The 25,284-nt window shown below is 43.2% G+C and overlaps 1 protein-coding gene across 1 annotated transcript in view; it reads right to left on the bottom strand.

Annotated features, from left to right (window-relative positions):
• The window catches only part of Rcan2 (regulator of calcineurin 2), an 81,608-nt gene extending 56,595 nt beyond the window's left edge, over window positions 1–25,013 (bottom strand). Inside the window, exon 1 of the mRNA XM_027387447.2 lies at window positions 24,927–25,013. Within this exon, the coding sequence (XP_027243248.1) occupies window positions 24,927–25,013 (87 nt within the window). The remainder of the gene's footprint in view (window positions 1–24,926) is intronic.
• Window positions 25,014–25,284: the final 271 nt, after the last annotated feature.

Below are 25,284 nucleotides of genomic sequence, written 5' to 3'. Positions count from 1 at the left end.
GTGAATATATGCATGTATGTGTAGGCTTGATTCCCTGAAGAATCAAATGGAATTCTAGCATGCCTGCTCATTCTAAGCCGTTGGTCACTGTGGACCTAGTGGCTCTGTGGACAATAAGCAGTAAGCACTCTCTAATACTTCAAGTGCTACGACGGAAGAATTTTATTCCTCTCCTGTCTCCTCCTTACAGGACAAATGTTTTCCAGGATTCTTCCCACTAGTGCTGACTAAAATAATGAATTTCCATTTCCTCTGAAACAAGTTACTCAAATGTAATTCTTGAAGTCCAGAACATTTCAGTGGGAGAGAGGGAAGAAAAAGAGTCTGAGATGAGGAAGGGTGTGAATAGAGATGGAAGCAGAATGCCCTAGAAACATTCCACCTGCTTCAGTTCCCACCAAAGGTCAAACTGGCTGAGAGCTGCGGTTAAGCCCTGAAGGTCCAAGACACACCAGAAGGGACTCATTAATTTATGTAAATGACATTACAAAGGCTATTCTGTCTCTTTGTGATAGAGTGTCTGGCATTAATACTGTGGTGTCTGAAATGTAATTATCTTCTCAGTGGCTTGGAAGGGAACGGAGATGCTAAAAATAAATAATTTATATAAAAGCCTCTCTGTCAAATACTGTACAGTAAAACACATGCCTTCCCAAGTCACTCCTGGTGGTAATATGATTGACTGATTTCATGTGAGTGTCAAAGATGTCACCCAGGGTAAGGTGGTAATAGCATATAAATATTCAACTTAAATAAAAACAATGTTAGGGGATGGTGTGGGGGCGGTTATGAGGAAAGTCTGGCAGGTACCAGGCTCTCAGAGGTTTGCTCAGGGTTGCTGAAGTTAGCTCTCCTCTCTGGGAATGACTGAAGTTTATATGTAATGTTGACAGTAGTTACCCTGAGCCAATAGTTACTCCATTTCTTCTAATTTTTGTCAAACCTTAATATACTCATGAGTCAAAAGATTCTCTCTGACTTTGGTGAATACCATACAAATTGCCATGCTTGGAGAGGCTTCTTTTATAAAGCTACCAGATTGAAAAGAGCAGACACCAAATATAATATGAACTTAAAGGTGGGGACTTGAGGGTGGCTTCTGGGGACTGTGGTATCAAGAGTGTACCATGCCTCCACAGCAAGCATACTTAGGATGTGTAGTCTTGACTGAGAACTTGGTACCAAATTGCTCAGTATAGCAATGACAGAGACAGCAGCAATAATGACTTATTTTTTGTTTTTATTCTCCACCTAATGTGACTTGCATTATTTTCCTACTCTGTTTCATGGAAAATCTAAAACGTAGTTATTCCAACTTACTAAATGAGAAAAATAAGTCTCAGAGAGATCATATAGGGCTATAAGGCTTCATGACTAGACATGAAAGTTTCTTCACAGGACCCTGCACAATGTCTTTAAACACTAGAGCAAAGGCAGACTACATGGACTTTTTCTCGAGGATCTCTGTACTGAGCTTGCAAGGTGATAATGAGGGACATTTAGAACAACCATCTTTCCTTGGCTAACATTAGGGAAGCTATTGCAGTGTATCACAGTCACACCATCAGTGTGTCTTTGAACTAGTGTCCCTAGACAGCTTCAATAAAGAACTCCGGTGTTGACTTAAGGTGTTTTTATTTTAAGATGGTTTAAATATGCATAAATGTAGAACTTGATAGAACCTTATTGTTTTTAAAGCTCATACAATTATAGATCAAAGCCAAATGTCCAAATTAGGCACACATTCCACGTCAGCACAATTCACCAGTTCACATTAGCATCTCATGGCACAGCTTGGGCTCTGGCTTCTTGACGTAAGATGGTTCAACTGTGATCGCATCACCACCCTGTCCTAAGAATAGCTTCCCCTCTTCTTGCTGGAAACCTGAGCTCCTGAGAAGCCTTTATGCCTCCTCCAGCTCTCTTTACTGCATCAAACTCAATGTCGCCATCTCCTAAAATAAAAGTACTGCCATCTCCTAAAATAAAAGTACTATTGTGTATGATTGTTCTGCAACCCAGCTCAGGTGCCTTGACTTCCTTTTGCTTCATTGTTCTCATCTGTAAAATGGGGATTAACTCATGGGGTTTCTTCTCATTGAGATTTTGTGAATATTATTCACTGAGTTAGTAAATGACATATTCATTACTATTAATGTCTGGTATCCAGTACATGTTCAGTATTTATTATTTTTAGGTATAATTATTAAGAAAAATGAACACAGTAACAGGAAGACAGCTTCATGGCTCAGCTGATTATAAGATGATAATATGAATAAACCAGAATCTAATTCATCTTTGACAAAGAAAAGACAAATTAAGCATGTATTGTATTTTCACTGTTAAAGTAACTTTAGGGTGACTAGTAAGAATTTTGAAAAGTAATGTTGTCAATAGCTAAGATAAAATGAAACTATTGAAATCTTCAACCCAGAAGTAGGCCAAAAAAGGTTTAACAGAAAAATATGGAAAATATAGTCTACTTTAGCCCAACCATACCAATCATAACACTTGATGTAAGTGATTGGGACAAATGAATTAGAAGACAAAGATAATCAAATCATTTACAAGATAAATGTTCAACTACGTATTCTGTACAATCCATTTTAAATACAAATCCACCTGTCCTTGTTGGCTTCTCTCTGGCTGTGACAAAATACTGACCAAAGCCAACTTAAGGAAGGAAAAGGTTTATTTCATCTTACAACTCCCAAGTCACACTCCATCACCCAGGGAAGTCAGGGCTGGGACTCAAGGAAGGAACTGAAACAGACAATGAAGGAATGCTGCTTACTGGCTTGCTCCCCAAGGCTTGCTCAGAGGTAACAGCCTTCACAGTGGGCTGGGCCCTCCCACATCAACCATCAATCAAGACAGTCTCTCCCAGACCCAACCCTGGGCCAGTGTGATTAAGGCAATTCTTTAAGTGAGATTCCCTCTCCCAGAGGGCTCTAGATTGTGTCAATAACAAAATACCAACCAAAACAACAAGAGTGATTTGTCCATTGTCTATAGGATAAAAGTAAAACTGGGAAAAAGGGGGAAACACACCAAGGTAACTTTACTATGGAGTCATTATGGAAATACTACATCATGCTTCAAATAATAACCACGTCTATCTGTTTCTTTTTGTTTTTACTTCTGTCTTTTTAATTTTAAATGTGTGTATCCATATGTGTACCACATGAGTGCAGGTGCCCAGAGAATCGCCAGAAGAGGGTGTAGACACCCCGAAGCTGGGATTACAGTCAGTTGTGAGCCCCTGACATGGGTGCTGGAGACTAAACGTGAATTTTTTGCAAAAGCAGCCAATGCTCTTAACCACTGAGCCAGCTCTCCAGCTCTCCCTCTAACTAGTTCTCTATCAATGAACTCAGTTCCCTGAGAAAAAAGATTAGGAAATAAAATGGAATTAATCCCATTTTCTCCTCTAGGCTTATATGTTCTATACAGCTCCCAAATCAAATTTTTAATCTTTTAAAATTTTATTTGAAAGGCTATACTAAGCGTTTCCTTAGATGAAATCCAGAGAAAACGGTTTAATAAGCAATGAAAAATGTTAGACTGAAAATAGATAGAAATTCTAAGTAACCGAAAAGAAGCTTGGACTCTTGGCACCAGCAAGACATTTATATTTCACCATTAAATGGCCATGTTCTGAGAAGTTCATTTAGTGAACAGAACAGCTGAAGGGGAATCCTGTTTCCAGGATTCACAGCAAGAGCCCAACTCTCTATAAATCAAACTGTAGAGAAATGCTGTTTAAACTAAGATGATGTCCAAAGGGGCAAAAACAGGAGGTACCATACCACACCACACACACACACACACAGAGAGAGAGAGAGAGAGAGAGAGAGAGAGAGAGAGAGAGAGAGAGAGAGAGAGAGAGAGAGAGAGAAATCTGTGTGGGAAACCGAGCCATCTTGTCTCACAATGAAAATCTGGGCCCATATTTCTTTCTTGTAGGAGGGAACAAGCATCCAGACTCTGGTGTTAAAACGGAGTAGGTGTAGATGAAGGGAAATATTTATCAACATGCAGTTAACACCACTAGTTTTCAAACACAGAAATGTGGGTTTGTTTTTTTTTTTTTTTTTAACAAGAACAGATCAAGTACACTTGGCTAACAGAAAATAGCAGAATTTGATAATTGAAAAAGTTGTATCTGTTCTGGGCCTCAGTGTTTGCATCTGTGCAGTGGGTCATCTGAGCCTTCTTTGGGTGGTCATTAGGAGTAAAAAGATACACATGGAGTGGCCCTCCAGAGAGCCATACATACTTGTGTTCAGGAACCCTGGATGCTTGGCTACAAGAAAATGATCCAAATAGTCATTTATTCCCCAAGCCAAAACCAGGAGCTCTCCTAGGCATTGGACACATTCTTTCATTCCACCAATCTATGGACATATGTCCACTGAGAGCTTGGCCCTGTCTCTGTTGACCAACACTGGCTACGATGGTATCCTCCCAGGGTTCACGCAAATGATCTAGGAGAGCTTATTCGATGATGAGAATATTGGGATGGTCGAAGGATGGGGAGTGGCTTATTGAGTTAGGGATGGGCTACTTTAGGTTCCATGGTGAGGGGCCCTCAGGGGAACTGAGGTTCAACCAGGTACAACCTGGAAACAAGAGCCAACCCCACAGAAAACTGTGGGAAAGATCTTCAGGTAGATAAGCTGCCAAAATGCCCCGAAGCAAACAAACAAGAGAAGGAACTCAGAGTGTGGGTAGCAGATCAAATCTCGTGGGCATCCTAGACCATAAAACCATTTTGGGTTTATTCCGAGTACAATAGGGAGCAAGGGGAAGGTTTTGTACACAGAGAAACATGACCCTGTTTGCAGTTTTGAAAAATTGCCTTCACTGCTGAAACTGGAGTAAAGGAGAGCCCAGGTGAGCAAGGAGCCCAAACTATTGCAAATGGCAGGGTGTGCCTTGGTGGGAGAGTGTTGCCTAGGATACACCAAGCCCCAGGTTCTGTCCCCAGCACTGTGGGAACTGCATGTAGATGTTTGTGTCTGTAATTCCAGCAGCGGGGAGCTAAGGGAAGGATGACTCTAAATTCAAGGTCATTCTCGCCTACATAGAAAGTTTGAGTCTATCTTGGGTTACATGAGACCCGATCTTAGCAAAACTGAGACAGAGGGACCGTTGAGACCTCAGGCTCTGATGGTGAGCTCCAAACTCAGGATCACAAACATGGCCCTGATTTAAATGTCTGTGGGACACTAAACAAAACCAAAGTGTCTAAATAGGGAGACTTATGGCAAGTAGGGAAAGGGCTGGTAGAGGCAGGGAGGAAATTCGAGAGGGATAGAGGGACCAAAAATACAGGATTTGCATATATGAAACTATGAAGGGACAAACACAAATGCCCTGTGAATAATAAAAGTGAAAGAAACTATTGTATGGTCTGAGGGAAATTGTTGGACAAAGTTATCGTGAAGGGGGTGAGAAGGAGAGTTGAGAGCTGGAATAAAATGGTGTGGGAGAGAAACCAGTCCATTCAGAAAGCTGTGTCTGTGGCTGGAGTGGGGGCTGACTGATGAAGAGGCTATTTTTCTAGAGTGAACAACAGCATGGTAGGAAAACCAGGTTTTTGTGCATATAACCCTGAATTCCACTCTGGCCAAGCACAAATACTGTATTAGACAATAAGCCACAATACTGAGGCCGGCACCAGGGGCCATCAAGCTGAGTCATATTAACTGTGACACCCAAGTGAGGTTCTGCAGGCTGGCCTGCCAAAGTCACCAGGGCGGCACGAGTTCTGCCATTCTGCAGGGCCGTTCACATTTTGCTGCAACTGCAGAACACACTCCTGCAGTCTCTCAACAAGCTGCCATTTCTGCCTAAGTTAGCTTTTCAGATGGTATTATTTAAAACCCTCACAGACCTTAAGAAATCCGTGACGTTTGACAAGATCGTTTCTAAGGTTCTTTCCTGCCTTGCTACTTTATGCAACTCAGCAGCTTTTTTTTTTCTTTTTTCTTTTTTTAATCACTACCTATGGTATCTGCTGAAGCAGAGGCCACTGTCAGTGAGCTCAATGGGCATGTGCTCCACGGAAAACAATGGCTTACAGAAGTCAGCACTTGCTTTGAGAGAGGCACCACGGGCTTTTCCACGTTTCAGTTCATTCCTTCTCACAAATGTGCTGGTGACCACTTAATTTCACAGCCAGGGCTCAGGAAAACCTGTTGGACCCTTGTAAGACCCCTGTGGTAGTAAATCTTAGGTCTGGTTTTCAAACACCTACTGCATTAGTTAAGCACTGCACTGCCCTGCTGGGAGCAGGCTTTCCCTAACAGGACAGGAGATGAGCCAGCAAGGGCCCAGAAACAAGTTCACATCCATGGTGGGGGAGGCAGGCCCAGGACTCCAGAACCTACTTTCTCATTTTACCACAGTGCTGACATAACCCAGGCAACCCTGGCAGACCTCTAAGTAGGCTCTACAGACTGCTGAGCTCCCTCCTCCTGCTGTTTCTAAGGGCCCTGTGTTGTTGAGCAGGGCAAGACTAACACAAGGCATGTGTCCTCATCTGGGTCTTGGGAGAGAAGAAAGTCATTAGACTCATGTGTACTCTAAGGTACACAAGGTATCCTTAGCAACTGGCCATTTAGTAGATGGGGATACCAAGGCCTGAACTGGTTACTTTCCAGAATTAGTTGGCTAACTGGTAGAGGTAAGTTTTGAAGGGTAGGTTTCTGGGTCTGTGCCTAATCTCCTCATGGTGACATTGTCTTTCTCATTCCACAGTACATCCTGGACCTTCTTCCCAGTGAGATGGATCACCTAGTTTCTGTCCTGAATTACTCACCTTCTTAATTTGTTTTTATTGATATCTAAGACACATAGACAAAACACATCAGCTTGTCTGGGTAGTTACAGTACAGAATAATTAACCACAGCACAACCACCACTCACAGTACCTTAGGAGGCTCCATGCTAACTGGCCAGCAATGAACCACGTTCCCCAGCCCTTGGAGTAGCCACCCTTCCGGCATCTGTCACTATAGATTAGTTTTGCCTATTCCCAAACATTGTGTACGTGGGAATTAGGTAGTCTTAAAGCCTGACTTCTTAACTCTACAATATGACAGGAGAGTATAACCTTCTGCTGTGTAAGGTCACATAATCTCAGGCACCTGTTCTCCTGGTGGGGACATTGGAACATACCCACTTTAAAGCTGTTATGAGTCAGTTTCTATAAACATTTTTGTCTGTGTCTTCTGGTAGACATATGAACTCATTTATCTCACAAATTTGAGTCCCTGGATGTCAGGGTAGACATATATTTAGTTCTGGAAGACACTGTGAATGACTTTCCAGAGAAGTTGTAATAATTTGCCCCCCTGTTGGTAATGTATGAGAGTTCCAGTTGTTACACAATCTTGCCAATGCTTGGCACTGGCTGTCTTTTTGCTTTTTAGCCACTCTGTTAACTGTGCAATGGTGTCTTGGAATGGTTTTAATTAGCATTCCCCTGAAGACTAATGTTTCTCTTTCATTTAGATATCTTCATTTACGAAATATCTGTTCACATATTTTTCTCAATCGTTAATTGGATTCTTCTTTTACTTGGTTTTGCACTTGCTGTGTACATCCTGGGAACATGTCCTCTGCCAGATATAAAAGATGAATGTTCTAAGTAGTACCTTCTAACGAATAGGAATTCTTTTAATTTTTCTTTTATTCATTCATTAAATTTGTGCATATGTATGTATGTGTGTGCATGCACGTGTGTACATGTGTATATGCTGTGCATGTAGAGGTCAGAGGAATATTTGCGGGAGTTGGTCCTCTCCTTCCGTCATGTGGGAACTAGAGATGGAACTTAGATAGCCAGGCTTGACAGCAAGCACCCTTGCCACAGAGCCATCTCACTGTTTTGAGTTCTTTTGAAGTCCAGTTTTCTACCTATTATGTGTCGTGTGCCCTGGTCTTATTTAACAAGTCTACCTACTCTAAACCTTGCCTCTTCTAACTGGGGATGGTCAGAGCATCTAGTCATTTCCTGCTGACTTAGCAGGTCTAGGAGATGCAGGTAACACAGCTTTGTGTCAGCTAAAGGAGACAAGATGAGGAGAGGTTAGAAAAGAAGCAACAGGATGGCACTGAGGCAAGTGGAAGTGACAGGAGGGAGGGGGGAATCAGGCTGACTTAGGGTTTCTTTTGCTGTGAAGAGACACCATGGCCATGACAACTCTTATAAAGGAAAACACTTAATTGGTGTGGCTTATAGTTTCAGGGGTTCAGTCCAATATCATCATGGCAGGACACGGCAGCATGCAGGCAGACACGGTGCTGGAGAAGGAGCTGAGACTTCTCTATCTTGATCTCAGGCAACAAGGTGTGAACTGTGTACCATACTGAGCAGAGTTAGAGCATAGGAGACCTCGAAGCCTACCCCAAAATGACATACTTCCTCCAACAAAACCACTCCTCCTAATAGAGCTATTCCCTATGACCTAATGGGACAATTACATTCAAAGTACCACACAGGGCATGGTGAAGCATGCAAGCAATCCCAGCATTTGAGAGGTGAAGGGAGGAAGCTCTAGAGTTCAAGGACACCCCCTGCTACGTGAGAGCCTGTCTCAACCACACCCTGCTGAGGCCAACAATAACACAACGAATCTACAATTAAAGCTGGAAGGGAAGATTTTCTTGAGAGAAAATGACAGAACAATTATCACATCGTCTGAGTCACTGAAGGTTTTGCACTGCAAGCATCTCCAGGGTTTTGAGGATGGTGGGGGTTTAAACCCTCATTGAATAATTACTATACTTTCCTGGCTATGCATGGAATGGGGGCTCCTGAGGAGAAGCATGCAATTGCTAAGGATACAAACAATCCTATGCCTTTCTTAGACTAAGATGGGCTGACAATAAAGAGTGAGGACTACGAAACGACTGCATTAGATAACCCCAGGGCATCACTCCATAGTCTCATAACCTAGCTCCCATCTAACCAGTCCTGGCTGCACCATCGATTCCCAGGCACATTCTGATTAACATTTTATACTTTGCAGCTTGGAGGCTTCTCCACCATGTCTGTCTCCTTCCATCCCAGGCTTCTGTGCTGGCATACCCTTAGAATTCACTTTCTACTAACGTGTAAGAAGTTCCCATGGCATCTGGGAGCCAACGGGTAAATGGTCTTCTTTTCTTTTCCTGGACAGATTGTTCTGCATCCTGCTATGTACAATTGCCCACACTTTTCATGGAGTTCAGTGACCAGTTCCTATAATGGATATCTGCCCCATACCTGCCCTGATACTTGTAAGACCCTCTGTGCTCCAAGCTACTCAGTCCCATCCCTGCTTCTTGGCTCTCAGTCATTACCACGGCTGTTTCATTTAGCTTTGGTGTTTGGCTTAGCTCTCTGGGGAGCCCAGGCTAAGATGACTATGAATAGGGCTTTTGCTTAATTGATGTAGTTTTATCAGATCTCCATTGTGGGTCAATTTCTACCCTACTATAGCTTCAAAGGAAAACTCACACCTTTCAGTGTGAGTGGCTAACACAAGGCAGCTACCTTATCCATTTATTTTGGAATCAGTGTAGCTCTGTTAACCACAGGGCTGAAAGTAGTTCTCTGTGGATGAAGAGGGGCCAAGACCAGGATCAGACTTTAAGGACATTAGGCTAAGACACTAAACTTACTCAGACCAATTCAGTCTATAAGGAACATGCTAAGAAGCTGACTGTCCTACAACTGGGGCATTGTCCTGTTCTCATCTGAACCTGTTTGATTACAGTCTTTGCTTTGGATGCTGGCCTAGCTCCGAGCTCCTATGTGCTCAGTCCACACTGCTGAGGTGGTGGGGAGGAAGCCTTTGATGGGTACTGCAAGAGGCAGCAAAGGCAGCATTCTGTGGAGTGTATGCACAGCAGAGCATACCCAAGTGTACATGCATGCTCTCTCTCTCTCTCTCTCTCTCTCTCTCTCTCTCGCTCTCACTCACTCTCGCTCTCTCTCCCTCTCTCTGATGGTAGAAGGAAGCAGAGTGGGTAGTAAGCAGTGAGTCAACAGATGATAACATCTGAGGAGGCTGTGTGGCCTCAAGGGTGGCCATCTCTCATGAAAGAAGTCAAATGATGAATGTTGTCAATAGATGCTCCCAAACCCCTTCCTCCTAGCCTTCTCCAGGTCCACAGTGACCATGGTCATGACTGAATATTCTAGAACAATGGCTGCCCTATAAAACCCTCGATATTCTTATAGCCTCAGAGAGCTGAACTTCTGCAGTTCATCTGAATAAATGCACACGGCACAGGGGGTTACCACCCTACCAGCGGCAGAGACACTTCTAAAGGAAATGAGACACTAGGAAAAGGGCAGGCCGAGGACAGAGAGATGACGAGGAGGATAGCAATGGTGACATTTACATAGCATTTGGAAAGTCAGCTCTCTCTATTCGCATAGCCCACTGGTATCCCGTTTTATCTCGGCTGCTCTCACACTTCCTGTACTCTGGCTGACGAACCAGTCTTCTCACTGGAGAGCTCTATTTTTGAATTCTTGAGCCTCAGTGTGGTGCCGTGCTCACTGTAAGAACTCTGTTTCTGGAGGCTTTCAGGTTCTGCTAGTGTCATCTTCTGCCTGCCACTGTGTAGGGAAGAATCCGACCTGAGTTGCTCTCTTCCTTTCCTGACCTTTACCCTTTTCTTCCTAAAGGTCGCACTCCTGTCATGTTAGCAAACTTTATTACTTTGCTTATCATTTCTCCTCTCCCACTAGAGAAAGCTTAACAGGAAGTGTTTTTATTGACTTATTTGATGGAACTTCTTTATATTGGGTATAACAAGGGAACATTAAAAGAAGACTCCTTCTTGTCATGAGAATAGGATCTCTGCTCTGTACGGAACTAACATTCCAGTTGGGCCAGTCCATCATCTGGCTAAGGGACCACCCCTAGGAAGGCAAGCACCCCTTAAGCCATGCTAAGGAAATAAGTGAGCAATCATTCCTTTAATGAGACATTAGACTTTTCCATCCCAAACTCCTGCCCCTAGCAGAGTCCCCGTGAGGAACCATGATGTCCTGACTCAGATAGATCTATTTCCTTTTCTTCTTTGCATGCACATTGGAGCTGAACCTAAATATGCTTTTTCTGGTACTTTGGACTTCCTTATTCTTTTTCTACAGCCCCTCAATGTGGCTGCTTCTCTGCCACATGTATTCCCTCCTTCTTCAGGGAAGCCGTATAGCTTTCTTCCTTCCCCTATATTCCTCTCCTCCAAGAAGTTGCTGAGAGTTACAGCTTGCCTGCCCTGAGGGGTTATGTTCTAAATCCAATAAAATTAACCTTAAGCTCCTGTGTGAGTCCATCTTTAGATTATTTTATTAGTGAGACTAAGATTCCCCCCAAAACCCAAAAGGGCCTCTGATTTCTCCAGTATCATCAGAGTCTAACACAGGTCTGGAATATAATGAGCACTCCATAAACATTGCCCGAACAGAAAACTTTAATCTTCAGATCTCAGGAGTAGCTCATGCCAAATATTTACAGAAACTGATTTTTTTCTAACAAGTGTTGTTTTGTAGCCCAAGTTGGCTTTGAATTCATGTTTTTTTTTTGTTTGTTTGTTTGTTTGTTTTGGATCAGCTTTGTGGGTTTGGGGATTATAGGTATATGCCACATGCCTACCTTTCCAAATAGTATTTATAAGTCATTATCAACGGCTTATTTTGTCTTTTTCAGCTACAGTGTTTAGTGATGGAGAACAAAGATGAAGGAAAACAGGACCCTTGGCTTCGAAGTGCTCACTGTTTGTGTTGAAGGCCACGGTGACACACTGAAATAAATACAGTGCTAGAGATGATGCAAGATATCAGGGGAGCACTAGGCAGAGGTGTGTGTGTGTATCTTACACGTCAAACAAGATGTGTCATAGGAATCCAAATCTGGCATATCTGAGGCTTCATGGCTATATGGCCACTCACTAGAGTTATGCATAGGGAAAGAAGAGGAAGGGAGTCATAGCAGAAGCCGGGAATAATAGACATAAATGGCTGGATTCACAGGGTGATATAATCACTCTATTATTGATATTCAACCATCTACTCAGCACATATTTTCTGTGTTCCTATTCCATGCTGATCTGTGGATTCATTCATAAACAAATTTCTGTTTCTATAGACTTTTATTCTCGTGAAAAGAAACAGTTAATGGACAAAATAGATAAGTGAATTAAGTGTTTGGGGCTGGTGAGATGGCTGAGTGGTTAAGAGCACTGAATGCTCTTCCAGAGGACCTGGGTTCAATTCCCAGCACCTACCTGGAGGCTCACAACCGTCTGTAACTTCAGGATCCAGCACCCTCACACAGACATACATATAGGCAAAATACCACTAAAATAAAATGAAAATTAAAAAAAGAAAAGAAGTGCTCTGGTAGAGAATGGGGAAAGAGAGGCTGTGAGGTGAGCCATAGGAATGAATTTATTGCCATGATTGACGTTCGAGTGATTTCTTTCACCCTTAAATCATCTTTTAGCACGTTCTCTGAGAGGCTGGCAACTGGTATGGATTAGGATATCAGCTGAAGTGTGGAGATTCAGGCATGTTGAAGAGATGAGAAAAGGGATGAACAACCAAAGGATAATTTGAAACAACGCAAGTCAGCCAGACCTGTGTTATGGGCAGCAGGAACTTGATTGATGTCTTGTGAACAAATAATCTAGAAAAAAGTCACCACAAGTAGATTGGGGAGTAGAGTCAGGGCCAATCAGTTGGCATCAAAGACCAAAAGTGTTTTTCTAGCCAAAGAATAGTCTTGCTCTGCAGAGCACAGAACAATTGGGATAAGTAGTTTTTATTTATAGGGCTTCAGTACAATCCGTGAAGGATTATGGGTCCCATCACTGGAGGACTCCAAAGGTAGGCTAGAATCTAAAGAAGAGATGGCTATGCTGGGAAGCAGGCCCTTAATTTTCTCCTTTCTAACTCTGAAGCCTGAGATTCAATTCAAGACTCAACTGAATAGGCGATATAGACAAGAAGCCCTAAGGGACTCCAAATTTATATGACCCAGAAACAATAGTCAGACTGAAGTCCTGAGATGTATGCTTTAAGGCCTCATTAGCTTCTTCTACTTAGCAGATGAAAACCTAGGAATTGGCTTAAGTCTTTCATTTGAAGGATGCATCTGTTAATTGCACAGAAATTACCATCCATTTTCTCTGTGTCTGAGATAACCCTGGTTTTGTGCCTGGGCAGAGGGTCATGCAGAACAAGGTGATGTTCTCAGCCTCTCTTGCACACAGATGGGTCCAAATGCCACACTCTATTCTGTTGAATGTGGGATGAAGTGGTCTGTGCAATGTCTGTAGTCTGTTCTTCCAGGGTAGAGGGAAGGGTGTCTCATCCCCTTGCCACCTCCTCCATTCTGTTTCTCCCTCCAACCTTTATGGAGCTCTGTGTTGGAGAATGACTGGGGAATGCTGTGACAGTCAAGTAAAATGACATAACATTGACCTTTCCCTTTTTATATGGTCAACTTTGAGAGTGTTATCCCATAAGAATATTATAAGTAATAATTGGATTTCTGTGTGTGTGCGTGTGCGTGTGCGTGTACGTGTGCGTGTGCGTGTGCGTGTGCGTGTGTGTGTGTGTGTGTGTGTGTGTGTGTGTGTGTGTGTTTGTGTAGGAGGTTGTATGTATGCCCCAACAGTACTTTTTCTACATTTTTATCTTCTTTTTACATCTGAGAAAGTAACAAATAAGAACTGTATCATTCTGCCTCCAGAATAGCCTAGAATATTCTAGATGCAGCACTGGAAATCACTGCATTTCTCATTTGAAGTTGTTAGAAATGTGAGGGCATCAAGGCAGAATAGCTGTATACATAAAATCCACCTGTGACTCTGAGTATCTCTGCTTTGCCCACAGAGCACAAAGGAACAGGGATGGGAGGCCTGACTTTAGATCCCTGATCCTAGAAAACCATGCTGATCTTACACACATCGCATTGACTCGAGCTCCTTCCCCACAAACCCCATTGAATGGAACCTAATCATATCCTCAAGATGATTGCTTTCCTATTTTAACGTCTCCCCTCATTAGAAAGCCAGAGGAATAACTAGAAGGCAATCAGCATGCTTCAAGGATCCTGGGACCTAGGGGCTGAGCCTTGCAGGCTCTCACTGCTGGGGATGCTGCAGCCATTTCTTCCCTGCTCCCCTCTTGGCAGCATTATCCACAAGTCACAACATAATCAGGAAGAACTTTCAGTCCAAGCTGGTGACAAGTCTCTGATCTGCCAAAAAAAAAAATTGCTTCCATAGCCCAGTCCTATTGACACTGAGGGGGTATTCCAAACTCCTTCCTCAGGTGAGCCCAGTTTTGGTATGACCTCATAACTGCCCAGGTATCTTTTTTCCTAGAATCACCCTCCCTGGCATTTCTGCCCTGGGGCAGGCCCCTCCAGGGGTTCTATCCCTTCCCCCTGCCCTCATCTGGTGAGTACTTTCTTAACCTATAAAGCTGTAACTCAGTAATTACCCCTTGGGAATGTTTCCTGTCATCCCAGAACACCAGCTTATAACCACTTCCAGTCGTCTATAAAATGAAACCAGAGCAAACCAAGGCCTCCCCTCATTTCTATGTGTCTATTTCACTCCCCTACCAGCCTAGGAGGTTGAAACTATGCCTCTTATTCCACCCTTCCTATGTATAAGTATCTCCTACTTTACATCACATGCTCAACCATGATTGTGAAAGTGTATGGATTCCTAAAGGCACACAAAGGGATAGATCAGGATTCCTTCCACTGAGTGATTATCATCCCAACAACTTTTCATCCAAACTTGTATTTCCTTCTTACACATGGAGAAATTCATACATAAGAGTAACCATATCCCTTTGCCTCCAAAGACCAAGCAGATTTCTATCATACCTTTGCAACCAACTGCAACACAAATTGTGATACAGTTGAAGCCTGGACACTTAATCAGTGACATGTTTGTTGGATCATCAGAACCTAAATGAAAACGTAAGATTGTATACTATATACGATTGCTGTCCCAGTGCTGGGTAACAGAGACAGGAAGTTCTCTGTGGCTTGCTGACCAGACACGCTAGCTTTATACATGAGTTCCTAGGCAATGAGAGACCTTCTCAAAGAACGGGGGCACCATTTCTGAAGACAACACTCAAGGTCATCCTCTGGACTTCACGCACAGGCAAACAAACACACATGCACATACACACTTAAAACATGAACAAACTTGACTCTCTCCTTTCTTATATAATTTAGAGATTCTACCAAACTTCGCATTGAAAGACTGATGCTACCTAGCCAAATCAAATTGTGGCCACATGGTTGCACTCTTTCAAAAAGAGTTCAAGTCTTCTGAGGCTGCACAATGCTAACTATTGTTAATGATATGTTTAGTTATACAGTGCACCATTTTGCTGACCACAACACATGGAGCATCTCCTTTCAAAGGCAGAATATAAAATAGACTATCCACTATCTTTCTCATCAATAATTCAGATTTTACTGCTTATTCATTCAGACATTGGATAGGAGGGCTTTTAGTTCAAATTTTATTTTTAAATATTCCAGAATTGAAAACCATTTTTATGGCAGAAGTTAGTAAGCATTTGAGAAGAATTTTTAGGGCAAAATGCCTATGAAGCAAAAGGGAAATTGGACTCAGCTTGGGTAATTAATCTAATTTCCAGCTATCTCCACAGTTTTAAAGTAGAAATGATATCTGAAGGTCAATATTGAAAGTATTGTAATTATAGTTTAGCATTACTAGGATGAGATCAGTCTGTAATTCCCTTTAACATTCCTGCTCCCAAGGAGGTGTTTAAAGATATTTTTGAATAAATGAGCTCTGGGCTCAACCTCTCCTTTCCTTAATGGGCATCTTGCATCAAAACCTCTGTTATTTCCATGCAAACTGGTCTCTTATTAAAGCAGCTTAGGTTTGGAGTTTCTGCCCAGCCCTTTCCAAGAGGTGGTGAGCAGTTGGGTGCTGAGAACTGCAGCCTACTGTACTTCTAAAACAGACAGAGTCTTTGCACTATGACCTACACATGCTTAGGACAGACCAGCAGTGGATGAAGAGAATAGCCCTCCTGACACCTACCTCCAGTGGGGAAGTTGAACAATTAATAACACACACACACACACACACAAAATACTGTCTTGTGACTGTACCGAAGGCAAAGCCGATTGAAGAATGCAGAGTGTTCAGTGGGTTGTGCTGGTTTAGATGTTGCAATGAAGGATCAATGGCTCTAGGTGATGGGGATGTGGCACAGTTCTAGTACTTGCTGACATTCAGGAAACCCAGGGTTCCATCCCAAGTGCCATATAAACAGAGCATAGTGGCACATGCCTATTATCCCTGTACTTGGGAGATAGCGGCTGGAAGATTAGAAGTTCAATGTCATACTCAGTAATGTGGTGAACTCCAGGCCATCCCAAGCTACTTGAGAGCACTCCCTACCCTCTCAAAAGACAATCAAAGAGCTGGGCAGTGGTGGTGCATGTTTTCAATCCCAGCACTTGGGAGCCAGAGGCAGGCAGATCTCTATAAGCAAGGCCAGCATGGTCTATAAGCTAGTTCTAGGACAGCCATGGTTCTTAATACAGAGAAACCCTGTCCCAAAAGACCACAAAAGAAAAAAGAATCAATGGCACTGTAGAAAGTGAGGATCAAGGCATGTGGACATATGCAGTCTAGCTCAGTGGGATGCAAGGGCAGGGAGAGTATGGTTGTAGAACATTAAGAACAAAGATAAGGAGGAGGTGGGATTAGCAGGACAGCTAGGATAAGGTCTTCTGGGCCTGGAGACCCCAACAAGGTTTTGGGTTTCCTTTTGAGTCTGACAATAGCCACCAAATCTCCTTGGCTGGGGCAAGGGTTCTATCTATGCCTGACAAATTTTCAGTTCCACCTAGCTGCGTCCCCTTTAGGAAGTTTCTGTATACATACTGTTTTTGTCTGGAGACACTTCCTGTTTCTCCAGACACCCCCCCCCCCAACATTCTTGCTATTTCAAGCTCAAGAGGTGGTCTTACCCATGGAGGCTTGGAAGTACCAGGAAAATTACAACCAAGAGAAGAGAAGAAACACAAAGAGGATGTCAGCATCCACATCGCTGTAATTCTATTTGCACACAGAGCCAGTGACTTCTATTATAAAGCTCAGGGATCCTGGTGTCCCTGATGTGAGGGCAGTGCTGAACTGGGACAAAGATCAGTTCACACCTTTAGCCAAGAAAATTGGTGAGAGACAGGTAAGGGAGAGATAAAGAGAGCCTTGGAAAGAAAATTCAAAACCCAATTGAAAAAAATGGGGGTGGGATCCTATTATCGCCATCATGGCGGATCGGGCTGGCTAAGTGTGTGTTCCCTTCTTCTCTTTGTCATTCCATGTGAATGTCCCATGCAGATGAGCACATAGTCAAAGAGGACAATCTTCTCAGGTAGGGGAGACCTGGTCTTCAGTCTGGAGTGTAAAAGCAGCTGTGCTCCCTGCTGGAATTTCCAGACAAAGTCTCACCCGTTGTCCGTACCAGCTGTCATATTGCTTCTTTACATCTCTAATGTATGAGTCCTTCCCATGAAACTCTGATGTAGGCATAATTGATTTTATCCATTTTCAGTTGAGGAAACTGAAGCATAAGAGCAGTAATATTCATCGTCTATGATCATACCATATGACCATAAATAGCCAACTAGAGAAGTCTGACCAGGATGTCTAATTCTAGAACTTTCTCAAATAACCTTTGTCAGTAAAGGAAGCTCTTCGGTTGTCAAAATGACACTCCCCTTTTGGGGAAGGGGAGAAGAACACTGAGTGCCACAAAGGCCAGGACTGCTTGGTGCCCAACAGGTCTGCACATCTCTCTATCCAGAGCCATTCTGAGTACCTGGCCCTGGAAAATCCTCAATACATATTTGATGAATGAGTGAATGAATGAAACAATACTTTGTGTAGTGACTGAAAATTGTAAATGATCAATATATTGTTGCTATTCTTAACTTTGTTCATTGCTTATGTATCCTGTTCTAGAAAAAGATGGCCTGAGTTGATGTTCTTAGTCAGTACAGAAAGGCATAGCCAAGTCATAGAAGAAAAAATCAATTCTATTAGATGGACTATTGATGTGGCTATAATAATATACCAGGAGATCTTATTTTGTATCATGAACAAAATCCCAGACCAAGTCTTCTCCCTTGAGAGTCTGAGATTCATTTTTCTGGGTGAGTTTCCTAGGAAAAAGCTGAATTCCAAACAATCTGGAAAGCTCTACAATTCTTTGTGGTTCATCTCTCATCAAGTCCTTGGGGAAACAAGTAAATGGAATACTGTGAACCCTGTACATCAGGCTCACAGTGAGCCCCAGAAAACTTCCTCCAACCCTACGCTGTCTCTGACTCTTTTGCCTGCTCTTAGGACCCCTAACCTCCTGCCACTGGGTCGCCTCACCCAACCTAAACATGAAGGTTGTACCTGGTCTTATTGCATCTTGTTATGCAGTGTTTGGTTGATATCCCTGGAGGCCTGCTCTTTTCTGAAGGGAAATAGAGGATCAGTGGATCTGGGGGAGAGGTGAGGTGAGGAGGGCTGGAAGAAGTGGAAGGAGGGGAGGCTGGGGTCAGGATGTATCATATGAGGGAAGAATAAATAAAAAGAAAAAGGAATGTATAACAAGATTCTTAAAACACAAAAGGTATACGTTAAATAAAATTGCAAACTGCCATGCCTTCAGTTGTCATAAACCCTTGGGAAGCTGGGTTATTCAGTATAGAACAGCAGTATGTAGCAACTATATTAAACTTTTGACTTAAAAACAAATAAGAATAAGTACATCAGAGGTCACATTCTCTCTAATACACCGATTCTGAAGCTCACTAGAAAGTACTGAGCAGCAGGAGGACACAAGTGGCTGGCCACCCGTTACACAGCCAGCCATGGAGTAAGAAGTAAAGAAAGGTACACAGAAATAGAGAAAGGTAAAAACCCAGAGGTAAAAGATAGATGGTGTAATTCTAACTAAGAAAAGTTGGCTAGAAACAAGTCAAGCGAAAGCCAGACATTGTTAAGTTAGAATAAGACTCTGTATTTATTTGGGAGCTGGATGGTGAGGCCCACAAGGAGCCAAAGAGTAAAAACATTAAGGTAATGCTCACACCCAGATCCTCACCTATCACTTGTGAAAAGTTCCGGAAGTGGTCATGAAGCCCCTCCCCCAGCTCTAACGGACACCCACCAGTTCCTCTACAAGGCAGCTACTGAACCCCTAGGCCCACTTGCTCACTTGCATCCCTCTCTCCATCCTTCCACTGCTCCTGCCAAACAATGCAAGTCAGTTGACATCCCCAGTGGTTCAAATGCTGAGGAAATGGCATTGTATTAACAGGCTTCAGTGCTGGTCTCTTCCATCACCCACTCAACAGCATGACACTGACTGAGTCAGTCACCTATACTTCTATAGGAAAAAAAACAGACTGCACAGTCTCTTTTTGTCAGCATGATTATGGAGCACCTAGACGGTTAAGAGATGTGTCCAAGATTGAATGGGTTGGGAAGATAATGGGAAGAGAAACTCATGAGTGACCTTAACAATACAGTTGGTGATAATACAAACATGCGAAGGGGACATTCTGTTACAAAGAGTAAGTTACACAGAGAACAACTGTCACATGAAGGAGCTGGTACATTCATGGAGTCTAAAAACAGGTAGCTTATCTCAGGAGCCCTTGGTGGAAAAGCAGTTAGTTTCCTGAGGTCTGGTGGGGAACACGGAGAGAGGGTGGTCAACATGCCCCATTTTACAGTTAGAGACGTGGGGTATGAGTGTTCTCTTGCACATAAGGTATTGTATGTCTTGAAATGTGCAGTAGACTGGCCTCTGAACATCTCCCATGAAGATAGGATTGCTACGAAACAGGATGGAAATGCCAGGGGGGACCTGAGTCAAGCAATATAGAGTATAAGTGCATATCACAATAGCACATAGATATACACAACTGTTACTTGTAAACCACAAATAAAAATAGAACAAGAAAGGAAAAGACCTTGGCTTTTCATATTTTTAAGCACTTATAAGGAATTATTACTGGGGCTGGCGATACGGCTCAGTGGTTAAGAGCACTTGCTGCCCTTCTAGAGGACCTGCCTTCAATTCCCTACACCAAAATGGTAGCTCACAACTGCTTATAACCCCAGTGCAAAGGGATATGATGCAGCTTCTGACCTCTGTGGGCTCCTGCACACATGTAGTGCACAAACATATACTCAGACATGTTCACATGTAGACTTCCGTGGGTGTGGGTCTCTGGTGAACAGAGAAAAAGGCAAGAGGTGAAACGGGATGCGGGATGTCCTCTTTTTTTAATCTTCCATTCCTTCTCCCTGGAATGGTTTTGTCTAAGATCTATACCTGTCTCAGATCTCTCTGAACAACGTTTTTAAATAACAGTTAAAACCAGAGAGGTTTCCACTGACCATATATTCAGCGACAGCTGTTTTTCCATTGCAGTTCCTCCCTCAGGAAGCTAATTTACTGTGTGCCTCCCCAGTGAGAATGTGCACTTTCTGAGGACAGGCTGCCTTGCCTATCCCTTAGTGCTGAACGCACTGCCTGGGAGATAACAATTGTTTCTGCAGAAGTTCTCGAATGAATGAACAAAGTTCTAGGCCTGGAAGTTCTTTGAAATGCCTATATTTCCCATGACACTTGTCATGTTTCTCCTTTGCTCTAGTTAGTAAACAGGAGTTTTGTGGGCTTTCTGACTTCAGTATAGATGTCCACAGAGACAGGGGTCTACTGAAGAATCAGAAACCCTCCAGCCTATAGAGAAAGAACCCCTCCCCTTTTATTGGTGAGGGAAGCCACCATTGCCAAGAAGGGGAGGCCCCAGGTCTGGATGCCTCCTGGAAGAACGGAATACTCCATGGAGCCCACATAGCTGCCCACCCATAACTTCTAGTGGTGTTTCTAGAGAGAGTTTACCATCATCCCAGAGGAGGCAGATAAACTGCAGATGTGGTGAACTGGTCAAACAGTTTTGGGAAAGTCTTGGGATTTCTTACAGCTTGAAGATCAACATTGCATAGATTAAATCTTAGCTTGGAGGATATAGATCAAAGTACTTAAGCAGAGGCAACTCTTGGCTGACCTTGATATATCAAATTTATGACTAGAAGAGACAAGGTACTAGCTTTCTATGATGCTCTGTGCCCAGATTCCATTCATACCAGATATGTTAGAAGTTCTGGGCACAGGGCCTGGGCATCGTCAATATTTTTTAAAGCCCTTTAGGGGATAGCAATGTTACTACAACTAAGAACCGGAAGACAATGAGCAGCAAATTTCATTATTAACCTTTCATTATTTTTTAAGTTTTGGCTCCTGGTGATGTGAGATGACTAATTTCAGAACTATGAAAATATTCAAGGAAAGCCACCTCCCCCCACACATACATGCCTCCCAATTCATCACCACAGTTTCTTTCTAGTGATGCCTGTACACTTCTAGGTATTTATTCATGTTCTCATGCAACTAAATAAACAGCTTAAGTTCACAAGACCACCAGTGATGGGATTTCTAGAAGAGCAAATACGGCTGACCACCAGTGGTCTGATTTTCTCCTATACTATTGCTCCAGCAGCATTGAAAACCTTTCAGGGATTGATGTCTGAATGGTCCCCTTTGGACCTGGTGAAAAGCCAGGTGGGAGTGGTTTTCTAGGTCACCATGAGAAACAGCATGTGCACAGGCTACACTTCCCTCACATAAACCACCCTACTTGTAAAGAGTGCCCATTGGCTTCATCTCTGCAATATGGCAGCTTTCCTGTAGGGATTACATAGAGAAAAGGGGGCCTGTGAAAATATGAAAAAGCCTGAAGTCAAGCAATCCAGACGCAGGCCTCTGTTATCGTTGACATCACATTTTTTGAGATTTATTTTATTTTTAAAAATTATTTTATATAATGTGTATGAGTGCTTTGCCTGCATGTATATCCATGCACTATGTGTGTGCCTGGTGCCTATGAAGGACAAAGGAGGAAGCTGGATTCCCTGGAACTAGAATTATAGGCATTTGTAAGCTTCCATGTGGGTATTGGGAATTGAGCTAAATCATCTCCCCAGCCTGTATTTATTAAATTTTTATGTGTGTATGTATATATGCATATGGGTACAGGTGTCCTAAGTGTCCAGAAGGGAGTCAGATTCCTTGGAGCTGTAGTTAGTTATAGGAGGTTGTGATGTGGGTAACATAAAATCCAGTGTGGTTACTGGGAACTGATATATTTCAGGAGTGGTACATTCTTACTGCTGAGCCATCTCTCCTGTCCCATTGGCATCAAGTATTAGAGGATTTGAAGTGTGGAATTTCTGACTATCAGTTGTCTATTATTGGCACCTAACTATGAATATTAAAGTTGGGCACATTTTGCCACCTGAAATTTTATATCTGAATCTCCTAAGACAATATCTAGTAGGTCATAATGATCTCATAAAACTCTATAAGTCTCATTGATTTCCCTTGTATCTAGTAAACAATACAAATTTTGCCTTAATAAGGATGCCACTGCTGCCAATTAAATTAAATGACCACATATCTGAAATGGCAACCCATATTTTCTAGATAGTGTGGTGGTGGTTGTGTGTGTGTGTGTGTGAGAGAGACACTGGGAGTGGAAGGGAAGCACTCTCTATATTCTGAATTATCCCATGCTGGAATTGGATTCCCTTGGCTAGTTGGTCAGACTTCCCTGTCCTTCAGAGCATGTTGGAAATGATGACCATAATAAAGAGAGCTGACATTTATTGTCTTCTGACTACAAGTTGAGTAGTGCATTCAATTTTCTCACATTTGTACATCTCTTTATTCCTCTGGATAAGCCAATATGGGGGAAAGTACTATTCCCACATTATAGATGAGTAAACTGAGGCATGAAAATCAGGAGCCTCTCGCAATAAACAAAACCACCCTGACTCAGAGATGGTGGTGGAAAGAGCACACAGACTCTCTCCAGACTCTATGCCTCTGAGGGAAGCTTGGGCTGTTTGGTGATCATTCACTCTGGCCATCTGCCTCCCCCTCTGACATCACAGACAATGCTGCAGTCCAACAGACTGAGTCACTCAAGTGCAGGGTGGTACAAACCTGCCAGTCCCTCCAGGAAGCCAACCAACCCCTCTAATTCAGCCAGCCCTAAGTACCATGTGTCCCTTTGGCCCCACAGAACAATCTCTATCTCCAGGACACACTGAGTGAATGGTTATTTTATGTCCTTATCACAGAGACATGGTGTGTGTGTGTGTGTGTGTGTGTGTGTGTGTGTGTGTGTGTGTGTGTGTGTGTGTGCTCATATGTGTGTCTGTTTGCATGTGCATGCATGTGTGTTTTTAATCCCTCTTATATAGGTATAGTACCCAGTTTACTCTAACAAATATCTTCCTCACTAGTGTCTCTTGAGCTTTAAAGAGTTGAGAGTAGCTAGAGAGATTTCTGGGACAGGATATAGGCAAAGAACTGGGGAGACAGAGGGGGCTATGCAGTTTTACTCTCTCGTGCTGACCCAGCAGTGCTAGGGTGACTTTAGCTGGTGACCCATAGTAGATCTGAAGCTCCCTCTAACCTCAACCTGGAGGGGGTTTAATGACAGCTGTCCCTCTTAGAGTGTGCATGCCACATAAGGGTGGAAGAACTGTGTCACACACACATTTCCACCCAGGAGACATTGACAACTAAGCCCAGACCTTCCTATTTGAATTCTTCAACCCTCCCTATGAGAAGCAGTAGAGAGTTGAACTTACACTGGGTACATACAGAGGTGCATGCTTCAGATTTGAAGAACAACAAACCAGAAGACTGATCAATACAAAAGTGTGTGCAGAATTGCAGGCTTGAGTGATACAGTCATGTGTGGTGGGCTGGTGACATATTAATCTCCACCTGCACTCACAGCTTAAAGAATCAGGGCTTCACTAGGTAAGGGTTAGAACATTGGTGGTCCCTGACTGTAGCACATCCTCCCTTTCTTCTTCCTGCTTCCCCATGAGTTACTGTCTCCTTTCTTCTCTCTTCCCCTGCCTCTCCCTTACCTCTCTGTTTATAAATAAGAAGCTCAGCTAGGTCTTTATTTAGACAGTGAGAAGGAAAGATTCTCATTTTACAAGGAATCTTTTTCATAATAGAAAACCAAATTGAAAAAAAGCATCCCCAAGAGAATCATTGCAATTAGAGGACAGTTGCCGGTAACAGACCCAGCTGCTGCACACCCAAGGTTAGCATGAGTGTGACTCTAAGTCTTAGGATGGAGACATGGATTTCTGCCTGAACTTTCCTCACAGACAGCTATGTGAGCACAACAACTGGCTGATTTTGCTCCTGACAAAAGCAACTTTAAGCACTGCTCTCTGACTTCAAATTTCTACACACTGCTGTAGGACCGCTTTTGTTCAGTCTGAGCGCCACATCACAGGGCATTTAAGTGACATGCCATGAAAGGGTATCACCCCATTGTCAGGACATCCTCAATGTACTGGTGATTGCCTGTACTTTCTTCTATTCATCAATGATTTCAAACCCCTCTCAATACCCAGGACCTGAACATTAACCAGATTGATGGAGAAACTGTAAAGAGACTAGGAAAACATGTCCCCAGGGAAAGGGGTGACCATAGGTCACTTAATGCAGAAGACAAGAATAAACTGACCATGGAATATCCAATCACATTCAAATTAAGCATGCTGGTCTCGCCTAACTTAGTCTAGCTAGCATCACCATGCACTTTCGCTTGTCTTCACAGCACAGACAATAAAGCTACAACTGATTAACCCAAGTCATATTTTCCCTACACTAGAAAAGGCTCTGCCAAGTAGCTCCGGGAACAGCAACAATGAAAAGGAAGACTCCAGCTGCATACCTTAACCTCCTGATTGGTAAAGACCTCGACATCCACCACACAGGCGACCAGAGTGGAAACATCACAGTCCATGCTAGGGGCTGGCATTCCCCCCTTCGGAATTCTCAGTGAAGAGTTAGGCAGCTTCAGAGTTGGGAGTGAACGGGCACGTCTGGATGGGTACTGTTGTGGCCAGGTCCTGGGGCTGCCCTGCTCCTGCGGAGTGGGTTGCAGAGCTGGTTGGAGGCTCAGACACCTCGAGCCTGCTCCCGCTGCACGCAGCGTCTGAGGCAGCACAACAGAGTAAAGAAGGGCCCGGCTGGCTCTCTCATGCCAATGACATCATCATAGAGACCGACACAAGCCGAAGCTGCCACCC

Source organism: Cricetulus griseus, assembly GCF_003668045.3.
Source record: "Cricetulus griseus strain 17A/GY chromosome 1 unlocalized genomic scaffold, alternate assembly CriGri-PICRH-1.0 chr1_1, whole genome shotgun sequence".
Lineage (NCBI taxonomy): Eukaryota > Metazoa > Chordata > Mammalia > Rodentia > Cricetidae > Cricetulus > Cricetulus griseus.
The sequence above is the reverse complement of the archived record's forward strand: the minus strand, read 5'-3'. Positions and strand labels throughout refer to the sequence as shown.